This window comes from Thermobia domestica, chromosome 13 (assembly GCF_964235325.1).
Source record: "Thermobia domestica chromosome 13, izTheDome1.hap1.1, whole genome shotgun sequence".
Lineage (NCBI taxonomy): Eukaryota > Metazoa > Arthropoda > Insecta > Zygentoma > Lepismatidae > Thermobia > Thermobia domestica.
Genome location: NC_137466.1, coordinates 17,302,366 through 17,316,617, shown reverse-complemented (window position 1 = coordinate 17,316,617; position 14,252 = coordinate 17,302,366). Strand labels below are relative to the sequence as shown.

Below are 14,252 nucleotides of genomic sequence, written 5' to 3'. Positions count from 1 at the left end.
TCCTCGTTTATAATTTATATTAACTTGAATATTTCTTTCTCTCCCATTTCATGTGTGTTCACTTTTCTCAGCTGCTAGTTTTAGTAAATATATATATATATATATTTTAGATATAGTTTCCTGTAATTTTCTGCGCACAATGAATTAGTACAAGTCTGTATACCCATCTATGATAGCAACACGACACATTTCGAATTTTAAAACATTACCAAATGCGAAAAAAATTGATATATCAACAAAATTTTAAGCTTTGAACATCTTTGTTAGTGAAAAAAGGCAAACATTCAACTTAACCTTTCAATGTTCACAGAAATATTCTTTGCTTGTTAATTCCATTTATCTGTTGAAAAAAAAAAGTTGTGACAGTTATTTTCAATTGCTTTGGGATATTTACTTTAGAGTGGCTAAAATAGTTGATAGGTATGAATAAATAATGGAACCATGCTGACGCAGTCGTAAAATGTCTCTTTACATATCAGCCGGGCGATCCGGGTTCTATCGCCGGTTAGGATAAGATTTTTGTATCGTTCTACTTTCGTTTCAATCGTATGGAAAGGTTCAGTCATTCTTTGTTAAATTCGTACTTGGGATTTTTGTAGATTATCCCAAATAGGGGACGCTCTTTACCTTTACATATGAAGTGGTTAGATAAATAAATATATTCATGTATACTTTAAAAAAAACTATTCAAGTTTGGGTATGAAGCTTTAGAGCAACAGATTCTGCACTCTGAAAAAAAGAATCGTCTAGCCGACCTCGGACCGTAACAACGCCGGAAAATGTGTCACGTGTGAAAGCGTCCATCCACAATCTCCAAAGCGTTCAGTACTTAAACAGGTCGGTCAAGCTACATTTTCTCAGTACAGAACATGTTGATACCCAAACTTGAATAATTTTTCTCTCTGGAACAGAATTATGCCGCACCACGCCATTTCAACTACTGAAAATGGCACGTATACTGCTATCGATTGGAACCTCCTCCGTCGCCGTATCCATACCACAACTCACACAGTGCCCTCTCAAAATAGGGAGGTCATTTTGCTGAACCTTGTATATATATATATATTCTTCTTTGCTATTTCAACCATTTGTTTAGTTCCTCTCGTATTTTCATCATTCGATATTCCACATTGGGTTGATTACTTCCTGTTCGTTTTCTTTTGATTTTTTCTAAGTTATCGTCTCTTTCATCGATACTTATTCAAGACTGTACTGTTGATTTCTCAATGCTTATTTATTTATTTAATAAAGAGGGTTGTTAGCCATTTGCTCAATCCCAATCTGGATATGTAGATCTATATACTAATTGTATGACACCGTTATCAGTTTGGTCCGCCTCGGGATTTTTCGGCACTCACCATGTCTAACGGGAATTTCCCTATCCGACACTTGAGGATGCTCTTATGGGAGTCCAACTTTACACAGGAGTGTTATATTGTTAAACGATGTTATAGTGGTTATTAATTGAAGTTGCTTAGAATTTTGAAAATTAAGTTCATTTTAAAAATTAATTTTTAAAATTAAGTTCAAAACTTGATATGCTTGTTTCTAATATTGAAGCAGAAGCATAGAATTCAGTAATATTTCAAACGGTACTTAAGTAAAAATTAAAAAGGGTTTTACTACATTTTAAAAATCTTAGTATTTTAAGATTTTTATGTATTTCAAGATCTAGTTTTAATTCTTGTCTACTGGCATGATCTTATTATTTGAAGATATAGTTAAAGGAGCAGTTCGACTTAGAAATGCATTTTTTACAATTTATTTCCATTTGTAGAGTTGACAATTCTAAAAGGAATGGTGTTTGTTTGATCGCGATACGTTCAGTCGTTAGCGAGTAACAGAGGAAGAAAAATTTTGTGATGACGTCATAGTTGCGCAAGGAGGGAGAGCAGGCTTACATACCACACAGTGCCAAGCATTTCGTTTGTGAGAGGTGCGCTGGCACGTTCTAAGTGCGGTTTCCTTTTCCAGAACTGATTGCGAAGACTTAAAATATCATCTGCATGTAGATAATGATATCTGATGGTGGGCTGTACAAACGTTTTTATAATATTATAAAACGTATCCTATAAAGCATGAGTTCAGCGTTAAAAAAAAAATCTAACCCAATATGTAAATAGATGGCTGACAAGATTGTTGCAACACCTAAGTACCTTTTCTTTAATCATTCTTCCGATTCCCAAACATAAGTATGTTCATTTTCACGTTTTGTTGCAATTTTTAACGCTGACCCTATAATTTTGTGCTTCAAGGTATGTACAGGAGCGTAACATATGAGGCAAAAATGAAAGTCTGTAAAGTTTGCCAGAATACGAAAAACACTTCACCGGTTAAATTTCTTTTATTCTCATAGCTGTCCGCGGAACAACTCTCATCACCCGTTTCATCATCATTGTCACATGATACAGAGAAATTAAACGATGGATCAATGTCTTGAGGAACAGTCATCGTCACTGATTCCTTCTACAAGCCGGTATATTTCACTCCCTAATTCACATTGTATAGCTTATTTCTAAAGCAGTATCTTCAGAATCATGAGTGACATCGTCTCTATTACCCTCTAATGCCTCGTCTTGACTACAACCATCAATTGCGTCTTGTACGATATTTGTACGTTGGTAACTGGACATAGATCGGTGCTTATTCAATGGCTCGGAATTTAAACCTTTCAATAATATGCTTGGAACAGCATTCTTTCTCAGTTTGCGTGTAAATAATTCTCCTGACATTAGCCAGAAGTGGATCTAGACGGTAAAAACTCAGTGAGGGGGGAGTCAGAACCCAGACTATGATATGTATATCATGTTTACTAAAAACTTTCAAAAATATCCAAATAATAGCTTAAATCAATTTTGTCACTCAAAAACTGGGGGGACAGGCCCCCGGCCCCAGCCTAGATCCGCCACTTGCATTAACTTTTCTTTCAGTAAACTTGACTTCTCGAAGGCAGGCTCTTCAAGATGTTTGGAACACGAGTGATTTTATTTGGTACATTTTTCCCCATTGATTTTCTTGGGCCATAATTTATATCGATCTGGTGATTTCTCACGACTTAGAAACATAATAAAAGATACTTTACGCCCTCAGCTTCAATTGCACAAGAATTACAACCGAAAACACAGCAGGTGTTAGGCATTTCTACTTCACAGACACAGCACACGCTGTACTAACACGTGTTTTCTACTTCAGAGTAGTGTTTCTTTCAAAAAAGAAAAAAAATTCGGAAGGGGGGGTGCAGGGACACTTAATATTCGGAGAGGCACATTATTTTTACACAGTACTATTGTATTTATTACATTATAGACGTATTATTTTGGTCTCCTCCGGGGGAATCTCTCAGAGCTCCGGGAGACAGTGCCATCCTAAAAACATGTCTGGAAGAAACACTGTTTCGCACAACAAACGTATTTACTGCTCTCTCTCTACTCTTTTTATACTAATGCTATAGTAAAAACAACTAACAAAAACTTCCCTCAAGAATTCAACAAGAGCAAAACTGCTAACAAATCCAAAACACAATCTATTAAATCCAATGCACTATTAAAGGTTTATCAGCTGCGTACAAGGGAGTGGTTGCTGACTCACATTGAGTTTCTCGCGTATCCCACCCATGACGTCACCATTTATGATTCGTCAAAAACAAATGCCTGTAGAAGCTGAACGAGACGGTCTATCAAGATATAAAAAAATACGGGTCTCTTATTTTTTTGTTTCTCTTTCTATTGCACCAAACTTGTTTTTAACTCGAACTGCTCCTTTAAGAATACTTTCGAAAAAGTAAAGCACAACTTACGACAGAATGGGTACGCATCGCTTGTAGTAAAGAAAAATAATGGTCCATATACGCTGGTTGAAGCTGGGCCCTTATATCTTTCTGTATAAGGACCCATCACTGCGCAATACTCGCTGTTATTTCGCCAACAGTCTACACATTCACCCTGTATTAAGGAATTAACATTATCTTCGTATACTTCAACTAAAATTCATTAGTTTTGTTAATTTAAACTACTGCATCTATTATTAACTTATGTTGTCACTATCTGTATCAAACCATAAATGATCAAAAGTTTCCACTTTCAGATGTATTATAATTACATACAAATCTCAATGCATATAACCCTATATTCATCCTGAAAAAGTCAAATTCTGTGTACCTAGAAAATACTTTTGCAGATGATAATAAAGTGATAACTTACAGACTGTAAATAAATAAATAAATAAATAGATAATAGTAATAATACTCGAAAGGGTATTGGATATAATCTAACTTTGATATAATGTATTTTTCAGAAAATGAAATAAATGAATTACGTTCACTTAAAGCTACTAATTCTTAATATTTAAGAATCAGTATTTGTAATTAACAAAAAATTGACTACTTATCAATGAATCCTCCCTTGAAAAATTTAAAGATTTTGACATTTCGAAACTCTCAGCTGGTTCCTTTCTCAGTGGCAAGGTAAAAAGGATTAAAACGGAAAGGAGAATAAAGGAGGAAACCAGGAATACATACTACTATATAAAAGTAACGTACAAAAAAGATCCTAAGATGAACAGAGCAGAGTGAAAAAAGAATGAACTGAATAAAAAAGAACGTGATGTCTATGTTGTGCCATTATTGCCAGATTCAAAGTATGCATCAAAGGTAGGTACCCAAGTTCGATCAATGTTGCTAGTATCAAGGTTCAATGTAGGTTTGTATTTATGAATAAAGAACGATTCTTTAATTTCCCGTTGTTTTTTTGATTTTGCTGAACTTATTACCTTAACCTGTTTTATATCATGTGAATGTTGTTTTAGATGAAGTGCTAAACCCGACATACCTTCTTCTTGTGTCTTTTTTGATTGTCTAACGTGTTCCTTCACACGCGTGTTAATGTTACGTTTAGTTTGGCCAATGTATGAGGAATCACATTCGCGATGAACGCGGTAAATACCTGCCTTATTTAATGGATCGACAAAATAGCTTTTAAATCCAGTGAGATGTTTTCGTAAACTTTTGGAAGGAATACTTGAAGCAGATATGTTATGCTTTGCAAGAATACGTTGACATTTTGTTGAAAGTCGTGGAAAATAAGAAATTCCAATCCAAGTTTTTGCTTCTTTGGAAGTTACCGTTTTGGGGACTTGCAGCGATCTACGTGTTTGATTAAACCATTTTTGTAAAATACATCGCTTATAACCGTTTTCTTGTCCTATTTTATATAAAAACTGTATTTCTTCGTTGAGATCTTTTTGACGGTCACAAATTAATAATGATCTACGAAAAAGTTCTTCCAAATATTGGCCTTGTACATTGGCGGATGAGCTGACTGTTGATGTATGTAAGTAGTGCCTGCAATGGGTTTTCGGTATACTTTTGTAATAAATTTATTATATGATCGGGTAATCAATAGGTCTAGAAATGGAAGGCCGTTATCAGATTCACGTTCAAGAGTGAACTTCAGCTTAGGATGCTGATTGTTGAATTGTTCAAATATTTGTGTAAGTGTATTTTCGTCACGAACAAGTAGTAAAATATCATCAGCATAACAGTAATATCTAACGTATTTAAATGTGTCCTGCCGTAAAATAGACGTTTCAACCTGATTTAAAACAATATTTGACAATATTAGGGATAATGTGTTACCCATGGCTAAGCCATCATTCTGAGAAAAGTAATGATCTTCAAATTGGAATATATTAGTTCTTAAACAAACTTCAAGTAATTGTAATAAAAAATTAGTTTCATAGGTAGAAGCGCCATTTTGTAATAACCAGGATCGAGTACTATTGATAGTAAGTTCCAGTGGTATGGACGGATACATAACAACGTCTATGGAGGCAAGTAAAATGGTATTGGCATTTGCAAATGATGATAATTGTTGTTTTACGTCAAGACTGTTTTTTACAACATATTTAAAACCACTATTGTAACTGCTGAGTTTTTTATATAACCATTTTGATAGTAAATAAGCTGGATGATTGAAACCTGATATGATCGGGCGAAGGGGGATGTCAGGCTTGTGCACCTTCGGAAGAGCATAAATAATGGGAAGACTAGGTGCATGTATTTTTATCATATCTTTTTCAATGTCAGTTAAAAGTGGTGAAGAATCAATTGTCGACTGTACCTTCTTAATAACCTGTGGTGACGGATTACAGGGATATGAAACAAAATTACATTTCTCTGTTATTTTTAAAATACCGAAAGCATATTTTTGCTTTGGCATAACAACATATTGGTTTCCTTTATCAGCCTTTAAACACCAGATATCGTGTTTATTAAGAAATATTCTAAATTGTGTAATAAGCCCTTGTACATATCTGGATTTTGGATATGGTCCTACCTTTTTGTATGAGTATAAAAAAGTATTGATATTGGCCAAGCATTCATTTCTAATAGATTGCGCGGAATGAATATCAGGTGCAAGGTCAACGGCTTTTTTTACTGAACAAATTATCTCCTCCAATGGAATGGAAAGCGGAAGGTAACTAAATGTTAAACATAACCTAAAAATCTGATGGAATTTCTTAGGTATGTCAATATCGGTAAAGTTAACAAATAATTCTACAGGTGAATCGGACTCTATTTTTTTTTGTTTGCATTTATTGAAAACAAGGGTACCACCTAGATGAGTGATGTTCTTTTCTAAGCGTGCAAATTTAATTTTGTATTCCATTCTTAGTCTAGCATGCATTCTATTCTGTAGAATATGTGCGAGGACAAGAAAACGGTTATAAGCGGTGTATTTTACAAAAATGGTTTAATCAAACACGTAGATCGCTGCAAGTCCCCAAAACGGTAACTTCCAAAGAAGCAAAAACTTGGATTGGAATTCCTTATTTTCCACAACTTTCAACAAAAATTCAACATGTTCTTGCAAAGCATAACATATCTGCTTCAAGTATTCCTTCCAAAAGTTTACGAAAACATCTCACTGGATTTAAAAGCTATTTTGTCGATCCATTAAATAAGGCAGGTATTTACCGCGTTCATTGCGAATGTGATTCCTCATACATTGGCCAAACTAAACGTAACATTAACACGCGTGTGAAGGAACATGTTAGACAATCAAAAAGGTCACAAGAAGAAGGCATGTCGGGCTTAGCACTTCATCTAAAACAACATTCACATAATATAAAACAGGTTAAGGTAATAGGTTCAGCAAAATCAAAAAAGAACAACGGCAAATTAAAGAATCGTTCTTTATTCATAAATACAAACCTACATTGAACCTTGATACTGGCATCATTGATCGAACTTGGGTACCTACCTTTGATGCATACTTTGGATCTGGCAATAATGGCACAACATAGACATCACGTTCTTTTTTATTCAGTTCATTCTTTTTTCACTCTGCTCTGTTCATCTTAGGATCTTTTTTGTACGTTACTGTTAAATAGTGGTGTATTCCTGATTTTACTCCTTTTTTCTCCTTTCCGTTTTAATCCTTTTTACCATGCCACTGAGAGTTTCGAAACGTCAAAATCTTTAAATTTTTCAAGGGAGGATTCATTGGTAAGTAGCCAATTTTTTGTTAATTTTGAATATCCCCCCATGCGCCCATGCAATTATAATCAGTATTTGTGCTTTACACTATAAATTGCAGTAAGTAGTACCTCGTATTTTACCGTATGGTGGATAAGGAGCATTTCATTGAATGGTTTAAATAAGATGCTAACAAAATTAATAATATTACTACTGCATCTTGGATATAAAACATTCTCTAAATGGAAAAAAATATATACGTATTTGAAATTAAAAATAAAAGTTCTCCCTTAAGAAGCCCAATATAAATATTTCAATCACAATGGAAAAATATGATACACTATAGTAAAATTAATTTCTTCATAGAATGGATATAGGTAGTGGCAACATTGTTCTCACATCAGAGGCCTGTGTCTCAGCATTATAAGATTTCCGTAGCTGATAAGGGAATGTCAAGCGATGGAGTGTGGCGATTGGTAGCAACTATGTTATTCAGTCAAAAGCAGCAAGCAGTATCGAAAGCTAGAGGAGGGAAGTGTAAGCGTCATAAGGATATGTTCTGGAAAGACGAACAACGTGCGTGGATCAATATTGAAGTGGCAGTGAGCGCAGCGTACAACAATGTTTTCAGCGACCTCGTGACGACCTTTTAGCCAAAATGAAAGAATCATTTCAATGTAGTATTTTAACACAAGAGAAGCCATTATTCATGCCATATGGTGGTCCCTGTGGGACATCAATAAAAAATGACCCATGACGTGTACGAAACCTTCCACACATGTGGTAAAGATTATCGAGACGGGTGATGATTACATTCCAGAAATGTAACTGGTGTTCTTTTATGTGTAAGCCAGGTACAAATTATAATAATGTTGCCATCACTTTGTATTTTAAAATTGTATCCTTTTACTAGTCATAAAACCTAAGTGAGGACACAGATTAATTCTTATTCACAGCAGTTCTTAAAACTTCCTACAAATATTTGTAATGAGAGATGTGGATATATCCGCCCTCCCTCATATTGCGAATGGTAAAATATCTGTAGCAATATAATAAAGCTGTAAAGAAAGAAGTGTGATGTAGGTTTAGGAATCAATAGCTCGAAACTATTTAACCAAATTCAGTAAAATCTTTTACACTTAATCAGATATAAAATTTATTATTTTACCCTTCATCCTTTTCTCTTTTTTTTATTTTTTAATTGGCTTGTTCAAGTGTGGTAATTATGGTATATATTTAGGTAAGATAAGATATTCTCCAAACAAACGTGACTTTAATTGCTTATATTTCCTTTTCAACATGACCTTTAAAAAGGATGTCAAAATTTCATTCTATGTACACCTTGTCTCATAAAGCTTGGCCGCACTCTTTATTGCTGTTTTGAAGCAAAAATTTTCTAATTCCAACTTCGGGTATCTTCGGAAAAAAGTTAACCACGTTCGAACCTCCAAGCTAACTTTTGCAATAGGGAAACATTTTGCAGATGTGTTTTTCCTCTTTTAAATATAATAAGATTTGTTACCAAGTGTACAAAAAAAAAAAAAAAAAAAAAAAAGCAACATGGATTGAAATACTTAATGATACAATATTTCGAAACCTTGTATTAATGTCAGCACATTCTTGTTTGTCATTTAGCCCTCCATACGTAAAAGAACACTTAAATACGAAAGGAATCTTTCCATAAAAAGAATGCTCGAAGTTAAGATATAGAACATAATTCTCGTCTGAGTACTAAAATAAAAGTCAAAGTAGAACAAAAACAGCGTTCGCAGTGCATATGAATGTCATTGTCTTGAAAACCCGCTCGTTATACATCGCTAGAAGCAGAACGGGATCTATAAATTTCGGGTCCCTCCGCAAGAAAATTATTATTATTATTATTATTATTATTATTATTATTATTATTATTATTATTATTATTATTATTATATAATTCTGAAAGTCTCCTATCTCTGTTGCCCATCCACTTTTACTTTTACCACCAGAGAATAACCAACATGGCAACAAGATGCATAATCCAGTTTCTTTGAATAATTCATTCACTGTATCTGCAATGATTACCCCGCTTTTATAATTGCTTTGTAATAACTTACGCAAAGGAAAATCCTCTGTTCTTCTTATTTTTCCTTATTGATTCAAATAGTTTAAATACTGTGAAAATATTATTCTTTTTCAAGCGTTTTAAAAATTAATATTTGGAGGCAAGGTACAGGGGAACCTTTAAAAGCCCTTGGGCCACTTAGGGTTCGGGCCCTCGCGCACCACGGGGTCTTGCGGTTTATAGATTCGGCACTGGCTAGAAGCATCTCACAAAGAATGCTTGTGTTAGCTCAATGGTTAGGCGCTGGATTTCAACTCGTAATTTTGTGAGTTCGATTCCCACCTGGGTCAATGCTTTTTTATGAAATGAAATTCTATTTCCCGCAATGCATGAAAAATTATATAAAATAATTACATTAAAATACATCAGTTACATATATATCTATATCTATATCTATCTATCTATCTATCTATATGGGTAATTCTCAAAATAGGGGAAAAAATGCTGTCTCCAGTTAATATTTTTTAAACCAAGGACACTAATTGCTTAAAAATTGAAATATATATGTAATTCAGTTCCTTCAACAATACCATATACACTTCTTTCTCAACATGTACTATTTGTAGAAAATAGCTTGGTACGAATTTTAAAAGTAAATGGAGAATGTCATTAGCATGGCTGTAACCAACTACATTTTCACGGTTTTTTTGTTCTTATAAAGTAGCTGTTTGTATCCGTACTCCTTTGATATTAAGCGACAACTTTTAGGCGATGTTCAACTTTGTTGAGCTTCTAACACAGCTTCGAGTCTTAATGTATTCTTATTTTAGAGACTTTAAAAATTTTGTTCCCATTTCTGCAGTCGTCAGCAAAGGCGCATTTTAAATTGATATGCCGTTCGCTGGAAAGAGAAATATGAGCTGGCAACCGTGCGACTAGAACGGTTTTTGTGTGTCATTTGTTGGTCAGTGCAGTTGGAGGGAAACTGTTGCCCAAGATAGACATTACATAAGTATTTGTCTGATTTTTCGGCAGGGTGGCAAAATAGATTGTCAATAGTGTGGAGACTGTGGAAATCAAAGTATTTATTAAATCAGTGCGATATTGTTTCTGTAAATTAATACATTAGGGATTTAAGGTATTCAAGTAATGTATTTAATAATTTGTGGAAGGGGTTGTTGTACATGCTCGATTAAATGCAATTTCGTCATTAGCATGGCTGTCATTAGCATGAACATTTCGGCGTTAATTTATATTCTCTTGTAATTTATTTAATTTGAGTTTTATTATTGCTTTTCTGAGAGTATTATTTGTTTTTTAAAATAAACTTGCCTTGTTACGTGATTTGCAAGTGATTGACAGGCACGTACACAGAAATTGTTTTTGGGGAGGGTCCAGAACTTTGCCTGCGGATTTTAATTCATAGTAGGAGTTTAAATTACATAGAAAATGTTGACTAAATTTTAATTCGATGAATTTTAATTTTCAAAACTAGCGCGGATCAAGAGAGAGGAGTCAAGACGGGCAGTAGGGATTATACCCAAAGAAAACCATTTAGGTGTTTTGGGCTTATATCTGAGTTTTCTATATAAGCTCTTTTCTATTAGCACATGACAAAGGATGTCTGTTTGCTTTGTGTTTGAAGTTGTATTAAAAGAAAATTAAAGGTTAAGGTGTAGTGTTCATGTAGCCAGTGAATTGCACACTATGTACTGTACAAAGGAGCATTTAAGTATGTCGCAGAAAGTTTCTTTCAAAATGGCTTAAACTTTGATTTGATATTCTAATGTATTTCATACAAACCCTAGATGTTAAACACATTTTATTAAAATCTATGTAGAGTGAATTGGAAGTAATTCCTTTTCTAGATCAAATTTCAGAAATAAATAAAACAGATCTCCTTAGTTGAAAATCATCGGGAAAATGATATTAGATCTATGTAATAGCTAGTAGCATAAATTTAAACTTGCATGTGAGATGGTATCTTGATTTTAGATCATATATGCATAAGTGCTGAGAATGTGTTTTCCAAAGAATTATAAAAATACATTTGTGTACCATAACCCTTGTACATTATTGAATATCATTGTCTTGCAGACAGCAAGAAATAATTACCGAAGTGACAGTGAGAAAAACAAAATAATAAATTATGACCGATACAATGACCGTTCCTAAGTAATTTCGCTACTTGACAACTTGACTCCTGAAAAAGTGGACAGTAAAAGCCACAGTTAAAAACCAAAATGAGAAATCCAAACCAAAAAGTATAAAAGAGCGTGTTCCGAAAAATTAATTCTGATGAATGCCAAAGTAAATTTTGAACGTTTATAGCGAGTTTTATTAATCGAGGAACCTTTAACACTAATCTTCTACTTTCTGATAAAACTTTAATAGATAATACAGTGATGATATATGTTTAAAAATACATAGCGTATTAGATTAATATATATAAACAAAATAAGGGCAAATACATGATGCTAAAAGAAGAATGTCTCTGGAACTTTGGCCAAAAGCCCATAGTTTCGGAGATTTGGGCTTCCGAAAGCATGAAAGAATGAATTTTAGAGACTCCTTTATTAAACAACTATCCAACATAGTGAGTGCGTCTTAATAAACCACTTAGGAAGTCTTACAGGTTATATTTAATAATGCGTGTTTCAAAACTGTTCGATGCGTGTACAAGAGGTTCCTGCGACAATAATCAATAATGAAATACTGTTGGTTTATCATCCCTTTGGGGAATCCCTTGCGCACACATCACACAGTTGGAAAATCCATTTTTAAATCGAATAAGTATGGCTTCCTGAGTGATTTATTAATCAGCACTCCGTATGTTTGATAGTGTTTAAAACATAGGTCTCTGAGATACATTTTCCCACGCTTCAGGCAGCCTCTAACTTCAAAACTATGAGATTTTGGACAAAGTTTGTTTCCTTGTTTTTAGATCAAGTATCTCCTCGTATATTTTTTTACGCCTTATTATTTTTACGCCTTAATACGCCTTATAAACAAAGTTTATTTATTTCTGATTTTGCAAATAGTCGTAGTAAGAAATACAGTTTCTAATTGGTTTCGGTCATGGGTGTGAATTTTTACTGTAATTTTTAACTTAAACTTCAGCAAAGAAAAAGAAAAATTACAACACAAATTCACACCTACGACCATAATTAACCAAAGAGTAGATTTGTAACTATTACTATTTGCAAAATCACATAGCACACCACTTTCTATCGGCTATTATGTGTACTTTGTCATTAGCATGGAAAAAGGTCATTAGCATGGATTAATATTTCACGTGAAAAAAAAATATTTTTTAAAAACTAAAGTTATGCAGATTAAGCAATGCTTAGTATCAAAACATACTTCTAAACTGTATCTGAACTTACTGAAAGAAAATAAATGGTATTTAGAAATATATATTTTTAGCACTTCTATTCCTCAATTTTTCCGCTAATTTGAGAATTACCCATATATAATCATTCCAGAACGTAAGTAGTTATTGTTTAAAATATAACAACTGAGATACGTGTTCACAGTACGTCGGTATTTTATGTGAGAATGTTAAATACAAATTAAGAAAATCGTTTAATGGTAATAAAGAAATTATGTAGTGTATTTATTTGCTGCTATTTGTCATATAGAGGTTACTTCCAAATATTCTCATTACAGCATGTCATTTACATTCTTGAAATACTTTATATTCCTACGGATATAGAAAGTGTATAAACAGAGTATCCAAAGTCGGATCCTGGTTCCAGACACACAATTTTTCTCGATCCCCTTAACGTCACGAGAAGAAACAGAAATTCTCTTTAGAATAGAAAGTCGTTACATAGAGTTTCATTCCAATTCGCTGATATGCTTTTGTATATTTATCTCTCTCTCTCTCTCTCTCTCTCGCTTTGTGTGTGTGTGTGTGTTGCGGAATATCCCAAATTGAATACAACATTTGCAATGTATGTAAGTATTATTGTCATCGAACAACGGAAATTCAAAGTAGTGTTTCTTCACATTCGGTTTGTGTGTTCATGTTAGCTCACTGGTAGAGTACGGGCTTGCCAATGATGAGGTCTTGAGTTCAAAGCCTACAGCAATTTTTTTTCGGAATTGCACAAAAATGGATGGTTTACTCCTAGAAATATTTTCAGAAACATTTATGTAGCCCTGAAAAATGCTGTTTTCGGGAGTTAAGGTGGGGACATTAATATTGTGTCCAAGACCTTTCTGAATTTATTACACGCTCCATTCTTCTGGGCATGGAATCTATTAAATGGGTGACAAATCTATCTCCTTCCCCTACCTTCAGCCATGTCTTGGAAACAAGATGCCACAGGTCATCCCGAGTTCTTGGTGGATTTGCCTCAGGCCAACTGTAACTTAGAGTTCGCTTCACCTCTGCCCACCAATTTCCATGGGATTGAAGTCTGGTCCACGAGGCGGCCAGTCAATGAAATCAATCTCAGGCTGCCCTGTGAACCATTCCTGAACCACACAGGAAGTATGTATTGACTGGTCTTGCTGGAACTGAATTACACCTCAGGCTGAAATACTCGTACAGATGGCATCATGATATTACTCATAATGTCTAAGTACTGAGCACTGTCCAGATGTTCTTCAATTTTGTGAAGCTGTCCTGCTCCGCGACTAGAAATCCAACGCCAACATGAAATAGATACATGGACACTGCGATTGCCAGCGGCCACGTATCTAGGGTCATATCGGGTTCCTCTCGGACGA

At 34.2% G+C, this 14,252-nt stretch overlaps 1 protein-coding gene across 2 annotated transcripts in view; it reads right to left on the bottom strand.

Moving 5' to 3' along the window:
* Positions 1-14,252, bottom strand: part of LOC145669140 (pancreatic lipase-related protein 2-like) — a 198,965-nt gene that overhangs the window by 66,886 nt on the left and 117,827 nt on the right. Inside the window, exon 9 of one of the 2 annotated variants that reach the window (XM_081737482.1) lies at positions 3,797-3,941. The exons of the other annotated variant lie outside the window; for it this stretch is intronic. Coding sequence (XP_081593608.1) covers positions 3,797-3,941 — 145 coding nt within the window. The remainder of the gene's footprint in view (positions 1-3,796; positions 3,942-14,252) is intronic. 2 annotated transcript variants of the gene reach the window in all.